The sequence below is a fragment of the Egretta garzetta genome, unplaced genomic scaffold, assembly GCF_000687185.1.
Source record: "Egretta garzetta isolate BGI_Z169 unplaced genomic scaffold, ASM68718v1 scaffold163, whole genome shotgun sequence".
Lineage (NCBI taxonomy): Eukaryota > Metazoa > Chordata > Aves > Pelecaniformes > Ardeidae > Egretta > Egretta garzetta.
In genome coordinates this window covers 1,474,833-1,492,508 of record NW_009259308.1, presented here as the reverse complement: position 1 = coordinate 1,492,508, position 17,676 = coordinate 1,474,833, and the positions used below count along the sequence as shown (strand labels likewise).

General features: G+C 37.4%; 1 protein-coding gene across 3 annotated transcripts in view; it reads right to left on the bottom strand.

Annotated features, from left to right (window-relative positions):
* Nucleotides 1-6,686: 6,686 nt before the first annotated feature.
* Nucleotides 6,687-17,676, bottom strand: part of CAMSAP2 (calmodulin regulated spectrin associated protein family member 2) — an 87,050-nt gene continuing 76,060 nt past the window's right edge. For 2 of the 3 annotated variants that reach the window (XM_009636196.2, XM_035891772.1), the window contains 7 exons: nt 16,935-17,676; nt 15,673-15,809; nt 14,888-15,108; nt 13,768-13,840; nt 11,803-11,918; nt 9,850-9,968; nt 6,687-8,378 (listed from right to left, as the gene is read on the bottom strand). The exon at nt 16,935-17,676 is cut by the window's right edge and continues 1,422 nt beyond it. In XM_009636196.2, the coding sequence (XP_009634491.1) occupies nt 8,073-8,378; nt 9,850-9,968; nt 11,803-11,918; nt 13,768-13,840; nt 14,888-15,108; nt 15,673-15,809; nt 16,935-17,676 (1,714 nt within the window). In that variant the 3' untranslated portion in view covers nt 6,687-8,072. Of the gene's footprint in view, nt 8,379-9,849; nt 9,969-11,802; nt 11,919-13,767; nt 13,868-14,887; nt 15,109-15,672; nt 15,810-16,934 lie in introns of all 3 variants that reach the window. The other variant, XM_035891771.1, reaches the window with a different exon arrangement.

The following is a 17,676-nucleotide window of genomic DNA, read 5'->3' as shown; positions in this document are numbered from 1 at the left end:
CCCCGCCCCTCGGCGCTGCCTTCCAGGTGCTGGCGTGACAACTGTGTCACCGAGGCGTCGGGTGCCCGCGCGCTGCTATCTTACAGCTCCGGCGTCTCCTTGAGGGGTACCTACCCCCCAAAATCACCTCACAGATCCGGAGCAGATGCACTTTCCTGCCCTTGGGATGAGGATTGCCAGCCTGCCGCCTCGCTCTGCCACCACCGTATTTCCTTTGCTCATGCGGCGGAGGCTTATGGCTTGTTGGCAGCACCTTTAATTACCGCAGGAGGTGCTGCCACATTTCAGGCCAGCCTTGGGTTTCTTCCGTGTTCTTTTTGCTGTTTTCCGCTTGAGACAGTTGAAAAAAGAATGCATTCTTTAAAGAAACCTTAACGTATATACGTTATGCCCATCTTTTATGGAGATGTATTTATATGTAATTTGACATTTGCTTACGTTTTTGCATTTTTGTAGTTGTCAGAAGATTATGGCATCTCAGAGTTATCATGGCAAACAGTTAATAAGCTTTCTCTGTGTTTAAATATAGCTGTGAGATGAGATACAGAAACTCATGTTAAAATGACGGTATAGCACTTGGACAAAACCCCCGTGCGTATACCACAGCGCATTGGCAGGCCTTGTCAAAACAGAGATGGTGACAATTTTCTGACAAAGGATGTAGCAGAGACCGGATTTTTTATTTTTTTTTTCTTTTTTAATTATGCATGAGTGTGTGTGTGACGTGTATCAGAGGTCCAGGGAAGGCTGTCAGGGATTTCACTGAAGCTGAACCGGATTCTCCTGTCACACTGATGGTTAAAAATGTTAAGAATCACGGTGAGTTCGAGTCTGCTTGCAAACTGTTTTGCTGAGGATCAGCTAAAGGGCAGAGGGGAATCATAATGTTGTTATCTCTGTCTCTTTTTTCTGAAAAGGAGTAGAGAGAAGCGTCCTGAAGGCCGTCCAGCGAGGCGTGCCACCTGGCTGCACAGCAGTGACTCTGCCAGGGAAGAGAGCAAGGAACGTGGAACCTGATGGTTCCTTCTGCAACACTCAAGTCCCAGCATCGCATCCCAGGAAGCTGGGTTCGCTGGTAAAACACGGAATCCTTCCATTTACTTACAAGGCTATCACTTGTTGGTTAGTTGCCTTTAGAGGCACTGATTAATAGAAAATGTAATTATAGAAATGAAACTGTTTCCTGATACATATGATGTAATAGAGATGATAAATCAGAGGGAGTGCAGAGAAACAAGACGACTTTAATTTAATTGACTAAGCAAAGCTGTGGGCATAATTTTGCTGAACATACTCTTGGATGAGAAAAGCCCATTTTAAGCTTTGATCTACAAAACACTAGGTAAACACACATACGCTTTTAAATTTAATCTTGATTTCGCATCGACGTTACTGTGGTTTACCCATCTTTTCTGCAATAGCTTTGTTTTCAGTGGAGGTCCTGAGAGCAGATCTGCGAGACTGTATCTCTGGAGGGCAAGAGTTGCGGGATGAAAGAAAGGTCAAGCTTCTCCCCAGTTATAGACCCAAAAGGAAGAGCAAATTCTGAATTTAAAATTATGCTGTTTCCTGCTCAGAATGTCAGGCTTTTCACAAGGAAGTAGCAAATTGCTACGAGTCTGGAAAGAGATTTCACAGACCAAGTATCCATCCTCGGGAGGAGGTGTGGAAGAAAAGGTAGCATGGCTTGATGCGCCCGCTTTGGCGGGCAATTGTACTACTCTGAAATATTTGGTGAGGATACAGAGGAGCATCCTTTTGGAAAAGGGCAGACGGAAGACCCCGTTCTCTGGTTGTTGGTAACTTTTTACTCAGGGGTAGAAAGACATTTTTGGGGTGGTCTCGGCTTGCCTTGAACTCCCCAGTCATTCTTGCAAAGAAGGTAACTCCCATGAATAGCAAATCTGTTGGGTGTGGGGTTTGGAGAGCCTGAAAATCAGGATTAGTAGAGGAGGAGTTCTGCATTGCTCAGTGACAAGACTGCAGTCTGTTCTTGGAACGCCTCAGAAAAGAAAATAGTAATTGTGTGACTGCTTTACAGATGCTGCAGGTGGCCGCAGACAATGTCAGCAGGGCTGGATACATTCGGAGAATTACTCCCCAGTGCTAACCTCGCACAAGGTCTGCCAGTGGCGTCCAGCAGTTCGCGCAAGGCATCTTTGTGCTGTCACCAAAAAAATGGGCCAGTCCCCTGACTTTCAGTCATTATAACAGAGCCATTCAACTCTTTACATTTCATATCATGTTTACATGACCTTGTAAAAAGTTGCAAAAAGATTTCTCTTTTAAACTTTACTTCTGGAAACATTTCACTCATTTCAAGAAAGGATTTCCAGAACTTTGGGGTGACAACTCAGCAAAATTCTTGCGTAATCTATAGCAGAATTGTTTACGTCAGCGTCGTAGCTCCAGTTTCAGGTAGCTTAAACAAGAAAAATACCAAGCCAAAGTATAATCTGGCTTCAGGTAATTTAAATAATTGCAGGCTTGTGGGGCCTTGCCAGGTCTTGTAATGCAGACATTTACATCAGTGATGAGGTGGAAAGGATAAGACAGAGCTGCCTTGATGGAAAACTTCATACGAGCTTTTAGTCTTTCTGCAAAGCTCCATTAACAGATTAATAGTGACATAAAAACGCCTATAGATATTTGTATGTCTCCATAAAGCTCGTATACCATTCAACTGAAAGCTTAAACACATCTTATGTGAAGAAAATTCAGTCTCTTGCTTAACAAATTTGTCAATGGATAATGAATTACTTACTCCTACATATTTTATACGTCCAGGTGCTCATAATGTTGAGTAAGAGTTGGAAGAAAATTTTAAATAACATTTTTCAGTGGAATGCTTGACTCTTTTTCTACTGCTTTCTGTCCTTTCTCGAAACCTGTTATTAGCTTTTTCTGATCAGAGGCAGTTCCATCTAGCGTCCAGAAGTGTTATCCCTGAATTCAGAAATTTGATAAAAAGCTTTGTGTTAAGAACTCTTATCTCCCAAAGAGTTTGTACTGAGCTCTTAAGTGTGTATGTTGTATATTGCTTCCCCGCCTCTTACAAAGACCAGTAGGTCTGAGTGTAAAACAGACCAGGTAGCTGCTTTTCTTTCCTGCTAGAAGGAAATAAGCTAGAGGAACTTCACTACCATATTTGACTATTCGCTGTCGTTGTCTAAATAAAGTGCATTTCTTTTGGCATCTGTGTGTAAGCAAGCAAGTCTGAAAGTATACATGCATTTATCTGCGCATTTGTATGGGTGCATACACAAACACATCTTTTTTTCCAACATGGAATAGTTTGCTTTTAAAAACAAACTGCTTATAAAAGAACAAAGATGCTGTGCATGTTAAAAATACTGACTTTTCCTGCCATCTAGACCTGGAATAAGATAATTTGCGTGGTTTGGGGTTTTTTTTGTTTGTTTGTTTTGTTGGTTTTGGTTTTATTTTTTCAATTAATTAGAAAATGCAAAAGCAGTGTTAAAAATACTGACTTTTCCTGCCATCTAGACCCGGAATAAGATAATTTGCGTGGTTTGGGTTTTTTTTGTTTGTTTTGTTGTTTTTGGTTTTATTTTTTTAATTAATTAGAAAATGCAAAAGCAGATGTAAAGGGCTGTGGCTGTCAAGGTAGATCTTTATAGGCACAATTCTTCAAACTGCTTATTCAGCTCATTAAATTAGTAACAAGGCAGCAAAGAAACGCTAATTTGTTCTTTGAAAAGGTTTAAGTAGTTAAAGGTTTAGCCCTTACACAGCTCTCTCTTTATTAAGTTGTTGGAAAAAAGACATCTGACACTCACACCTGATCAGTACAGCTGGATGTGAGAAACAAAGCTATTTTTTACATCACCTTTGCGTGGTGATCGATCCCAGACCTTAGGTTCCAAGCGTAACAGAGGTGATTGTTCTGCCGTTGGTGATACCAGATCTCTGCACTGGATCCCAGAGCAGCACAAATCTTGATTCACAAAATTCTGTACAAATTCAGATGCACAGTACAGTCATATTCTGTCAAATTAACCAGGGCATATGGTGTTACTCGCTGAAGGGTAGAGAAAATGAAGTCTGTTCTAAAGCCTGTCTGTACAAAAGCTGGTTTTGGATGAAAATTTCCAGCTGGGCTTGCCACTGAGAAAAATAGCTTTACTGGGTGCAACTGGGTGTTTGTGTTCCAACATAATTCCTTGCTTGTGTCAGCCTGTTTGTGATGCCGTGCAGGGAACAGATCAAGCTGGCTGAAAAATAACCAGTTTGAGGAGGAGGAGGAGGGAAGGCTATTCATTTTCATCCACATTAACTTTCAATTCCATACTAAGAGCCCTACTATCAAATTTCCCGTGTTCCTGAAGCTGCCCTTGGAAGAGCTCGTGAAATTGAGAGATTTGTTATCTCCGTAAGTCAGCCCAATTCAGTCTGCCTGTTGACAGGGCGGTGATGTCACGTCCCCTTTCAGCAAGTCCTTGCTCTGGCTCTGCAACCCAGCAGGACAACACAAAATCCCTAAAAAAGGCATGATTTGGACCAGAAAAAATTGCTAATTTACAAATCTGGAAGACAGACCTTATTTTTTTAGATACTATTTCTATTCAAGATTGCACCACTAACAAGTACAAGTTACTTTACTAAAAGTCGTATTTTTTATTAGCTGTCTTGATGAAGATAAGACTTCAGCTCACCTTGACAACCTTCTCATCTGGAGCAATCCTATTACGCCAAGCAGGAAGTTTCTGTGGTTTTGGAACAGTGGAAGCTAAGCAGGGTACAGGGGCTTATCAGTTGACTTGCGATTGTGAAACTCACTTCTGAAGAGAGCAGGGTAATACCATATTGTCCTCAAGAATGAAATGAGAAGCCCACCTCTTCAATAGCTTCCCTCTGATAACGTCAGAAAGCTAAATTACACATGAAAGTAAGATAAACAATGGGGAACAAAAGGGGAAATAAAAATCGTGCGTATTTCCTACAATTTCTTCGTTGCTGAAATACAAGAAGAAACAAGATTAAACATTAATGTGCACTTTTTATAGTTTCAGTTTATACTTAGATGTAAGCAAGAAAACAAAAATGTACTTTTGGTGCCATGCTTTTATTTAAATGAAAGGAAAAAACTACACTGTACCACATAAGTAGCAATGACAATATTTTACAGCACAGCATTTGAAAAAATATGGAAGCTATGCTCCATAGAAGTGGACAAGTAAGCACACAATACACTGTACATTTTTCAACAGTGCCCATTAAATCATAATTAAATAGCTGAATTTGGCTTTAAACAGCCAAATAATAAAAACTAACAGTCATACTAACATTTAAAAAAAAAAAAAAAATAAAAAAAAAAAGATTTCAGTAGCTATTATGACTGTTAGAATATGAAATTTTGCTCCAAAAACTAAGACAAGAGTTTGGCAATTCAGTCGTAGCAACAATAATAATACCCCTGATGAAAGCACCAGTGTGTTCTGAAAAGGTCAGTTATAAATACTGGCCTTTATGGAAAGCTTCCTTTTTTTTTTTTTTTTTTTTTTTTTTTTTTTTTTTTCTTTTTTTAAACATGATCCCAACCAAAGATCCACTGTAATTAGAAAATTCGCAGGCTTAAAAAGGAAAAGCATATCTAGCTTTACTTTTCCTGTATTAAGTAAAACTTTATACTGCGAGCAATGGAATTTTCAACTGCATTATTCACATTCTACTTTTAGACATTGCACAAACCTGTAACCTGTTGACAAATGTAGATTTCATAATACATTCAGATATATTTAAAATGACTCAAAAGAATTCCTGTCATGTATTTAAGCTCACTTTAATTAGATTGATGCGTGTGTCTTTACGGTGTTGCAAATCTTCATTTAAATCATAGTGCAGATTTTAGAAATAAAAAGCCTCCCATGATAAAACTTCTCTTGAAGTTATTCACCACATGTGTATCGGTTACTTCCAACCTCCTGGTTTCTTGAATCACTGTATATTATACACAGTTTCATATTGTTATTCAGGATGTTCCTACAATGGTATTGGTAGGAACTGTCTAACAGGCAGAATGTGCAAACCCTCTTTCCCCTTTTTTAATATTATTTATATCCTATATACACAATATGTATACACTTGAAATATAAGAGTTACATATCCTGGTGATATACATGCAAACAGTAGGAATCAGCTAACCACAAATAGTTTTGAGCCACATACATATTAAACAAGTATTTTAAAGTGTTTTTTTCTTTTTTTACAGTTTTAACAAATATACATAAATATAAGAACATAAATTACAGTAAAACTGACAGCATTTTTGAGAAAGTGTTTATAACCCAGATGCATTGATGCCTAAGGCCTTGTAATAATTTAAAAAAAGTACTGCTCTAGACTGCTTAATGACATCTCATTCCTGTGCATCTTTTCTATAAGTACATGAGCACATTGTAGTAGTGAGGCATAGTTTCTCTCAAAGCAGTTTAATGAGAGAAATATGAACATCGTTTTAGTCTCCCCATGAAACAGAATGGACTACATACTTATAGCACAACACTGTCTTATGTTAATGTAGTTGTCACAACACTGAAACAGAACAGAATCACAAATCATTCAAGTCTTTTCCTGAGAATGAGATTTTTTTCCCCCAACAAATCCTCTGGTGTACATTATCAAAATAGCCACAGATTTAGGGGAGGCTTCAAGTTTGTAGTTTCTTTTTTTTTTTTTTTTTTTTTTCAGAACAGTGCTATGTTAAAAGCAAATTATAAGAGAAACAAACACTGAAACGGACTAGTGATCTATAAAATAATCAAACACTGTTTTGAAATAAAATGCAGCCCTTTGTAAATAATACTGAAGTATGCCTAGAGTTTGTTTTTGTAAATGGTCATATCATAAATTTATTGAAATGTCATTTAGGCTTTTTTGCCATATGTATTTAAAATTGCTAAGTGTCACAGGACATCATCTGTTAGGTCGTGTCGAGAAAACAATTTACTAAGACACACTAAAAATTCGTATCAGATGTCTATTCCCTAGAAAATTCATTTAAGTCTGAGCTGGCAGATCTGAAGGCAGGAAGAACAGACAGTGGCCTGGATCTTAAGATCAATGGGAATTAGATACACGACTGCTGAAAGATCTGTAACTTAGTGAATTCTGTGATTCTTCTGAATATTTTTAGTGTTCTGTCAGGCAAGCATCAGGGATCTAGTTCTGAATGTTTCACAAGTTCCTATTCCTTCCTCGGAGAAGCAGTGCCTGACCATGTGCTCGCTCTTCATCTGGAACAATGCAAAATAATGCACATTTTGCTTAAGCTGCTTTAGAGGTCTACCAAATCTTTTTACTTTGCCTTTTAATGGTGTTATGAACACGCACATGGTCAGTCATTACATCTCAGACGGTAACTTACTGAAAAAAGGAATAATTGCATCACCTAACTATACCCTGAGTTGTTAAATAATTCATTTGAAGGAAACTTCAAGCAGCTCAAAGGTTTTTCCTTTACTGTTTAATTGAAAAATAATTATAAATACTCAGGGGAATGAATCTCAATTTTGTTACAGCACACAACAAGGATCGTGCAGAACAGACCTGTTCAGCTGTTCTTCAGTGACATACAACTTATCATTTAGTCTTCACTGTAAGTCAGTATGCAAAGTTCAACGGTATTGAGAATATTAAGAAGTATTTCTTTAGTGAATGAAAAAAAATATTTCAAGACAAGCACAAATACAAACATATAAGGCAACAGATGTAAAAAAATGTAGTTTGAGTCACTAAGGAGGAACATTCAGTGCTTCAGTGTATCTAATCAAAATACAGAGCAAATATACTCTATATATTGTATTAGCACATACAAATCTCCACACAAGTCAAACATTTCCGTAATCACTCATAATTATTCACCTAAGCGATCATCTTCTGCACTCCTAAACACTGTGTTTACATTCCAGTTGGACATGGTAATAGAACTTGGTGTCCAGTTTTAAGTTCTAAGAGTCTTGTTGGCAACTAGAAATCTATTTCCTATAGGCAGTAAAGATGAAGTGCAAGTTTATTGTAATTGTCTGAAGCAAATTTTTTTTCCCCATCTACTATGCCTTGGTGGGTAACAGTTTCTTAGGAGTTACTGGTCTCTTGGTTTGCCACAAATGGCTGTGAATGGTAATTGCATCAACACTGGCAGACAAAGTTTTAGCAGGTATGTGGCTAAACTGCTTCCTGTCAGAGTTGTATTTATACAGTCCCTCTATCATTTTCTTCGTGATAGATTTGGGACCTATTCCCGTTAATTTATTGATTTCTTCAGTATCAGGGCAGTATGTATACAGAGATCTGAACTGGCAGCCTGAATCCCGGAACAAGATTAAGAAATTATTGGCATCGGATTTTTCCATTTCCTTTAAAAGAAAGAAAGAAAAAGATTCACAATATGAATTTCGCATTGTAGTTAGAAAACATTCAAAATCATTGGATCGTCATTTAAAATTTGTCTTCTACCAGAGCTGAAACTTATGTCTAACTCTGTCTACTAAAAGACCTTATTTTCAATCATTAGATTTTGCTAAGCTTCACCTCTCTGGGTTTTGTTAAGGTAGCTGTCTCAAGCAAAACCTTACTTAACTAGACAATTTCTGCTATACTTGTTTAGTTTACCTCAAGAACAGACATACTAACAAATTTTTGGTAGACCAAATAAAAATTCTTTTATCCATTTCATCAAGCAAATCTAATGGGTGCAAGTTTGGGAACAGTGCTAAAATGGGGTTTTGGTCATCCTTAAATCCATTCAAGTTTGGTCAAACCATAAAGTCAGTCGAAGTGTATTAAGCAAAGGTTCTTTATTAGCTGAAATCTTCAGACTCCTATTCCACCCAACTTCTATGGGTCACGTGCCCCGAACACGTACAGCTTCGACCAAGTGACATGTACTGTATCCTAGAGTTAAGCATGACCTTTTTACAGCTGTTCTTTCCTGGGATTTCTGGGGGTTATTATGCTCCCAGTTACTTGAGCTGAAAGAGACTATCTCGATTTCTCATTTGTTGTTTCCAAAAAGTAGCTGGAAAGACAGAGAAGGCAGCATCTAGACATGAATGCGGAAGAGTTATGAAGAGAAGAAAGGGCAAGAAATACTGTTGTGAAATTCATTCTGGAAAAGGAATTAAATCCAGATTCCAAGTATCTGTGTTTTCAGTCTATTTAATCTGTCAAATTTGTCACAGTTGGTAAAAGGAACAGTCCCATTACTCTCAACCCTCAGACTCCACGTTATTCTTTTTGCATGGAAACACACTGGTCCACATGCAATACATCCCTTACAATATTTGCGCATCTTCAGAAAGCTTTATTATCAGCATATGAGGAAAGGCTGGAAGACACCTTTCTGTTAGTAGAAAGTCCTGAATTTGCCCTACTGCTTGGAAACTGAAGAAAAGCCCAGGAGGGATGTACTTCAGTTCTTTCTGTTCACGAGAGAGCTGTGCTTTAGTTCTAGAGGTTCCAAACCGAGGATCTGTATGTATAAGACGGACATTTTTCATGTTACGGAAAACAAGTTTGTGAGCAAATGATAAAAGTTTACATATTGAAGTTCCCACATTAAACACACAGTAACTATTAATTAACATGTCAATTAACCCACCTTTCTGTGCTGCCTGTACAATGCCACAGCTATTGTTTCTGCAGGGCTAGAGAACCTTTCTGTCTACGCAGCAAGCAAGTCACAGAAGTTACTCAAGCCTTTCCCCAAGAGCTGGCATAGCTTGAGAAGATTCCTTTCAATATTTCCATTTATACTTGAGTGTATTCCTAATGCCTGACTGTGGTTTGACTTGGGTGTTTATGCTTTTGGATGAAAAATACCCTTACCTCCAGTATCTTTTTCTTTTGACCTTCATTCACTTTTCCAGCCAAGCAGCAATGTGCCAGCGCATTCTGAATTATATACTTATTGGATTTAGCACTGGGTTCTTTGAAAAGCTTTGGTCCTGTGGAGGAGGAATGACAAATCAGCTAAGTTAATCAATAAGCCAACAAAGAGTTTCATTAAATGCTGTGAAGTACTTCTGGTGTGGATCCTTTGCGTGCATAAAAATACAAATCCAAGAATAAAATAGAATTAGGTTAGAGACCACAAATTTCACAAACAAGTAAACCGTCGTTCTTTCAGCTGTTATTGAATTTACTTACAAATGTCTTTCATTATTAAATCATTATTATTGGCATCGTCGTTCTTTCAGCTGTTATTGAATTTACTTACTTTCATTATTAAATCATTATTATTGGCAGCCTTGGTAAATTATTTTCTCTCAGAGGACTTTTTCTATGAACAACAACATTTTGCATTTCTAACTAAATTTTCAGTCGCCCAGGAACGAGCAAATTCTTTCTTTTTCTTCATCTACACCTGTGATTTCGAGGGTGAGAGGTATAACAGTGAAGCTGATGCAGTGCTTAGAGTAACTGTAGCCTGTCCGCCTTGGAATTCCAGAAATGTTTTAACCAAAAACAGGGGTAAAAGATCTGGCCTGACACTTGTCAGGTTATTCTGTCTGTAAAAAGACTTGATTCATCTGGTTGAAGGACAAATCTCTGTTTTAAGTTCTGAAATATATGCATACTTGTATCAAGACCATTTGAAAAAACCAACATGTAAGTACCAATTCTGAGTCTGAGAAAGGAACATAGTATACAATCAAATACCGATTAAATTTAAGATTAAATCTCAGTTTGTCTATGCTTCGGGGAAAAAAAAAGCCTAGAATCAACACAAAAAAAGCTGTATGAAATCTGACTGACAGAGTAAAGACATTAAACCATGTGAAAAAAGTTTTCTGTTCAATTCCTAGGAACTGTTTATTCCTTCATTTAAAAATAAGCTCTACATAATAATCATTAAAAGATGATCTTCGACACTATATGGGTCTTAATGAGAAAAGTGAGACCACCCAAGCAAAGTCTCGCTGTCCCTCCTGTAATTTGATTTGACATGCATGTGGCACAAACTGACTGAAGTTTCATGGTTCAAAACCACGTAATTACTTTCTGATTTTCAGAATGAACACTTTGCCTTTCCAGACTGTACTCATTTCAGCAGAAAGGAGATAAGATTATTTTCAAAACAAACCTTCACCAGCACAGACAGAGCTATGCAGGCCCATCAATAAAACCTGATCTCCCTAAAAGTTTATTGAAAATACCTAACATTATTTTACTCTTTATGAAACAAAGTGATATCGGGTGGGCAAAAATGGAGCTTTTATAGTCCTGATGATGCAAGGTCTTTGCAGTATCACACGCTGTTTATTTGGAGAAAAGGGATGAAGATACCGTTATTATTTGATTCATAATATAATAAAGCATTAGAAATCAGATTTTAAAGTTTTTAATAAACAACAAAGGATCTGTCCGGAAACAAAGGGTGCAGAATATTTAAATTCACGTTACCAAGCACATTTTTTTCCTTTTGAAATTTGTTTTTTGCTTTTTCTAACTCTGTTCTAAATTGAGCTTAAATTTCAACTCTTCTTGCCTTGCTGGAGGGAGTACTGCAGCACACAGTGACCTGTGAGCCCATTTGCTGTTTTGAGCCTAACTGCACTTTATTCTGGTTATCACAAATACTACTGAGTCAGGACTTTTATTTTGGATTTAAAATTTTAACCTTGTATTATTACCATCTACCTTAAAGGAGGGGAAAGTAACATTTTTATGAAAGTGTCTTCAATCAAGGTTTAGGAAACCAAGTAAAGATACATTAAAACTTTTCATGCAGAAAGCCACCAATAGCCAGGTACTTTTCTGAACATTGTTGTCACTGACCTGTGTATTCTGTAGCAGAGGCGACTGAAGAAGTTGTAGATGCATTTTCCCAATCTTTTTCTCCATTACGACTACCACAGCGACTTGGAGATAAGAATCCTTCCACAGACTCAGACCTAAACATTAATTTAAAAATCTATTTAAAAAAATTAGTGTTCAGCTGAGAAGCCTTCTAATATGAAAGGAAGGCAAACTGTATTAAGGTGGAACACAATGATTTGAACTGTAGACTACAAGCCTAAGTGCACAATATTTACAGAAAAAATCCCAGGTAACTGAGTTCATGTTCCATATAAAGTATTTTGAGTGATACAAGAAGCTGGTATTTAGGTGAGGTGGTTGTTACTAAGTTTCTGAGGGACAGAAACCTAATAGATGTTCTAGGTTGTGGAATATTATTACTAAGCGGCAAATTTGTGTTACTTTTACATATTGGTACTAGCAAAACAATGTTATCTCATTTAACAAACAAACCAGTTCGTGATAGAATGATGAATGTGAAGTAAAAATTTAGTTCATTTATACTTATCATTACAACGATTGGCAGTGAGAACTGCTGTATTTAAGATAGCAAAACAATTTTCTTTCAAATCTTTTTCTTTTTTTCCACAAGCAGTAACTTCTCATGCTGTAATTCTTCAGGCTGTGTCTGCACTCAAACGTGAATAGTTTTGCATTTAAAGGTCCAAGCAAGATTGTCATGTTTTCCTAAATTATTACAAGATATTTAAAAAGTTTTTTTGATTGTGGCTGCTGCAAAAGCCAGTCAAATTTTCAGCTTGCAATATCAGGTTTTCTAAGTGAGAAGAAAGGACCTACTAGCGAAGAATAAGGAAAAAGTGGTATTTTAATAACATTTAGCTGCACACCAACTTCCAGTAAAATCAGTAATCAATGAAAATTCATTTCTAATATATCCTACACCTTTTGTGATTTGCACCTGCATGAAGGAGACCTCAAAGGTATCACTGAGATTCACTCAGTGTGATCATCAAAAGACAATTCTGATGTGAGGAAAAGGTGATAGTATGGGTCTAGAAAGATACTGAAATTTTTTTCAACTCTGTTCCTTTCAGCAATCTGTAACTGAACTTTATCGTATTTTAAAAGTCTCAACCCCCTAAATCAAATGCAAAGCCAGAGGAAGAGGTACTGTTCATTACAAGCATAGTACAGCACTGTACAACTAAAACCGTATAGATAGGGGCCATCTCCTCTGAAGTCTGTGTAGATAAGCAACATCAAGCCTTTTCTAACAGCTAATATAGCTGGAAGAAATCCCCATCTCAATTAAAACTGTAGTATCGTAACATGTAGTACTCCTTATCAAACCCCTTTTCTTAGTTTTCTTCCCTACTTCTGTACAAAAAAAATAGCATTTCTCTGAATATAATTAAGTAGCTACACAGAAATAATAATTTCCTCTGAATTATATTATAGATTTTGTATATAAAATTAAGAATCTTCTGTTATTTTTGTATATTTTTATTTCATTTTCAGGTGATTTTTAATGCAAAATAAATTCTGCTCTTTGGAAAAGGGTGAAGTCCTAGTAAACATCTAATACATCCCTGTACAACTGCTAAGGGGAAGAAAATAGAAAGGAAGCTTCTATGTTAAAAAAAGGAAAAGGAGCTATGCAGCTGCACATAGCATACAGGTTTAATAAAATATCCACAAGTTGAGACTTAAATGCAAGCAGGTGATTGAAGAGGCTGTGTGACTAGCATTTTGTTTTGACCTCATTTATAGCTGCCCAACTGGTTTACTTGGTAAAATTTGTGAAACAAATCATCATGGCTTGGTTCCCTAATGCCTGACAGTGTAAACAAGCGATGTCTCAAATCAGGCAAAAATACCTGTTCTTGGAGTACACAATATATACATGACCTCTTTAAAATTCATGCTAGTTTTACACAGCTGATTATCAAATTTTATTAAATGAAATGGTTATTTTAGCTTTACCTTGGTGTTCTCTTGCCTGACTGCACACTCTCATTGTCCCCTGTATTCAGCGATGCCAATGAAAGACTAGATACTGAAAAAACACGATAAAGCTGTGAACCTGGATAAAAACAAAGTTAAGGCTTATAAACCTAGGCAAGTAGTAGAGTCTGTTCATTAGACCCAACACCAGCATCAGAAAGTCAGTAAGAGCTTTTATATATGAGACTCTTACACCCGTACATGATATACTTGCATGCATATGTGGTACACTTCATCTAAACATTTGCAGCCACCTGGAATGGTCTCAGACTAAGCGTTAATGTGAAGCATGGACACGGGAATATTGGTGCTATGCAAATCAAAGAATGTAATCGAAGTCAGTTGAGTCCTCATGAAAGAGGGCTTAAGAGACTTAATTTAAAGCTTGGGGTGAATTCGTGGAAGGTATTAATGGACTACTTTAAATTACACTGGAAGGTGGAGGGAAGCAGCTAGAGAAAATGCAGAGGAATAACCGGGCTGTACAATGCTGTAACAAAAAGGATTGCTGAGCAGTTTGGTTACTTTTTTCTAATTGTAAATTGGCAATACTTCTTCCAACCATTGCTGCAGTTATATGTTACCTAAAAGAATGATAAATTGTTCCACATGATTAGTGTTGCCATGTTCATAACTACACATGCAGTAGGTGAGTGAAACAGAAAAAAACCCCATGAAATATAAAAGTAACTTTTTAATTTTGTCTGTATTAAGCAGGAGTTTAAGTACTCTTACCTTATAACCATCATTTTATTTATCGATATCTTATCTCCCAACTTTTATTCATTCTTAAGCTCTACAGGTGCAAGAAGAGATTAGTGAAAAATACATGGGTGTGGAGGAAACTTGCAACATATGTTGGTACTCCCACTGGGCTTTCATACAGTTAACCTTTTTGTTTGTTGATATATGCATGCATGCATAGCAGGTAAGCAACATTCATCTTTTCATTTCTATTTGTAAATTTTGCTTTCCAGTTTGGTCACGTGCAGCTTCAATTTGACACAAGACACTAATAAATGCACGTGCTTGTTAGTACCAAAAAACAAGCTGGTGTTTTAGCATGAACAGACTCTTTTTCCACATGAAAATTTGTTACCTGGTGGACCTTTGATTGGTGTCTTAGGTGATTCAATATGATCTCTATGAATAGATTTTGGACGTGGCTTTTTTTGTTTGATTGAGAGGGAACGTGGCTTTATGACAGTATCCATTTCTTCCATAAGCTTTAGTTGTTTCCTTCTCATATATTCCTGCTTAATAAATTCTCGCCGTGCTCGCTCGTCCTCCTTCTTCTGACGTTCTTCTTCTGTTTTGCGTCTAAAAATATTGTCAAATAAATTCAGCAATAGAAACTCTCAAAATTAACAGTTTCAGCTAGCACAGTGAGGACAACACAGACATCAGATTTTTGGAACTATAGAGTTCTCAGACATCAGTAAGAGGAACTTGCCTTTTTTACAATTTTCAGACAGTTTAAACTTTTTGTGAGACTCTTACTAGTAAAACCAAACCCATGTTTATTAGCTTGACTGCTGTAACTGAGTGAGCAGTGGGCTTCTTTCTGCACAAATGCACAAAGTGATACGCTCTCCCTCAGAACAGAAAGGGCAGAGCAGGGTAGGGTAGTGCTCCGAGGAGCTTCACTCAGACCAGCAGGGCTCCTATGTTGAGTCTGAGCTATAGACTCATGCCACCTGCTGATTTTGCAGGACCAGCTGACATGTGTCTTCAGCTGGGCTCCTCAGCACATCTGGCTCTAGGATTAAATACCTTGGATATTAAAATACAATTTTTTTTGACATGGAAGTTGCACTTTTAACTAAATCAGATATTTTTATGTTCACTGTTACTGATAATTTGGATGAGGACATGTAGTTTTACCTTGTCTCTTCCTTCTTATGTTCTAGTTCCGCTTCCAGCTGCTGCTTTCGAAGCAGAGTCTCTCTTTCTCTTCTCAAACGCTTCTCCAGTAACGCTGCTCGTTTCATTGCCATATCATTTTCTGCCTTTTGATCATCCTAGCAGCAACAGTATTTGAAGGAAAAGGACCCAAAAATATTAAAATCTCTGAATTCAGCAACTGATTTTGCCAAATCATTAGACACTTCATTCTGTACACTGGGTTGCACTATCCTAACCTACTTCTGCAGTATTTGAAGTAAGTTGATTTTAAAATATTTTTCTTAAGACTACTAAAAACTTTTCATAAAGGATTTTTTCCTTCCTAAGTTAAACATAAAATTCAACACTGAGATGAGTAAACTTGCTAAGTGAAATATTTTAGTTTAGAGTCAGATCCCATGCTGCACAAACTTCTGTATTCAGCTTCGGAAGATTCTACGTGTATGGAGATAAAGGTAATTTATCACAAAAAGCAATAACTATGTAGCAAATAGAAGTTAACTTCTGCTGATCAAGCCAGGTGTTTTGTTAGGACTGAAAAATGCTTCCAGACAAGCAAGGCACATCTCAGACACATGATACAAGATTTTTGAGGTATTCCAAGATGGAAATTCAAAATCTGGACAGCTTTCAGTGTCTAGACCATGCTCTTACAGCATGCGTTATAGTTAAAAGCCTGTCTGAACATAACTCTTTAATAAGACAACAGGGAGTGCTCCCAAATACCAGCTTCAAAAGGGAGTCTCAGAAGACTATACTTCCTTAGCCAGCCAAGAGAGGGGAAAAAGCTCTCCAAAGTGCAACTCAGAGAGATTCGACATTTTAAAAAAATGCAGGCTGTTATGTACTTCAAAGACTTTTAGTTAAATTTGGGGGTGGGATGCGGAAGTGAGGGTGAGATGTGAGCATGTTTAATTAAGGTCACCAAAGATTATGTTAAAAATAAATCTACATTCAGCATGCATCTTCCTCACCAAAAACTCCAAGCACTCTTCCACAACTATGAATGGAAAGGGATACTCTGGCACGCTCAGAACTACAGTATGGTGGAATCTCACCACCCTTCTGATGCCAAATTAATCATCCAGTGCAAAACATTTAGAGTGCTTGTACATTTAGAGTTGCAGAACCATCTGCTTTGACTTCAGTGGAAAGTCATCACTGAAATCTGTATCTGAATTAAGAATTTTCCTTTCAAAGGAAGCTTAATAGCAGACATACACATCCACTAGTACTCTTACCTTAAAAAAGAATCCACAACACACTTTCTGGTCATCCTCAAATTGTTCTCTATCACTCTCACCTTCATATTTCTCAACAGATACTTCAGTTTTTTCTGGTGGCTTTAAATCTGATAGGGAAACTTCAATTAAGTTAGCTGTTTTGGGAGCTGGTGTTGGTAAAATCGGTTGGCTTATATCTTCATTTGGGGTGAGGCAGACAGTTTCTGTGATAGGCTGAGATAATACTTCAGAAACATTAGATTCAATAGGCTTGATCCCCTTTTCCTCCAACTTCTGTTCACACTGTTTCAGCAATTTTGGTCCTTCTTCTTTTGCTACCTCTTCTGTAGGCTTGACTTCCTTCAAAAGATTTCCCCTTAACTGAGGTTCACCTACATGTTCACCATCATCTCCAAAGCAAACAAATGATCTAGTCTGAATAGGAACCTGACTTGGAGAAAATCTCCTCAAACGAGGAAGACTATCCACAGACCGCGGGGCAGTCAAGGTACGATTTAGAGGTGTTATTTTCAGTTCATTTGGCCTAGGAGTCCTTTGCATTTTAATGTGAAAAGAGGCATTCTTCCTATTGGAAGACTGTGGAGACTGATGCGTAGAGCGAGGAGATTCCTGCGAGAAAGGTGCAATGGGAGATGGAGTTCCCATTTGCCTTGATGAAGACTTAAAGTCCCGAATCTGCTTCTGAGGAGAAGGCTGAGGAGGAGAAATAACCCAAGCCTGCTGCTCTCTCATCTGCATT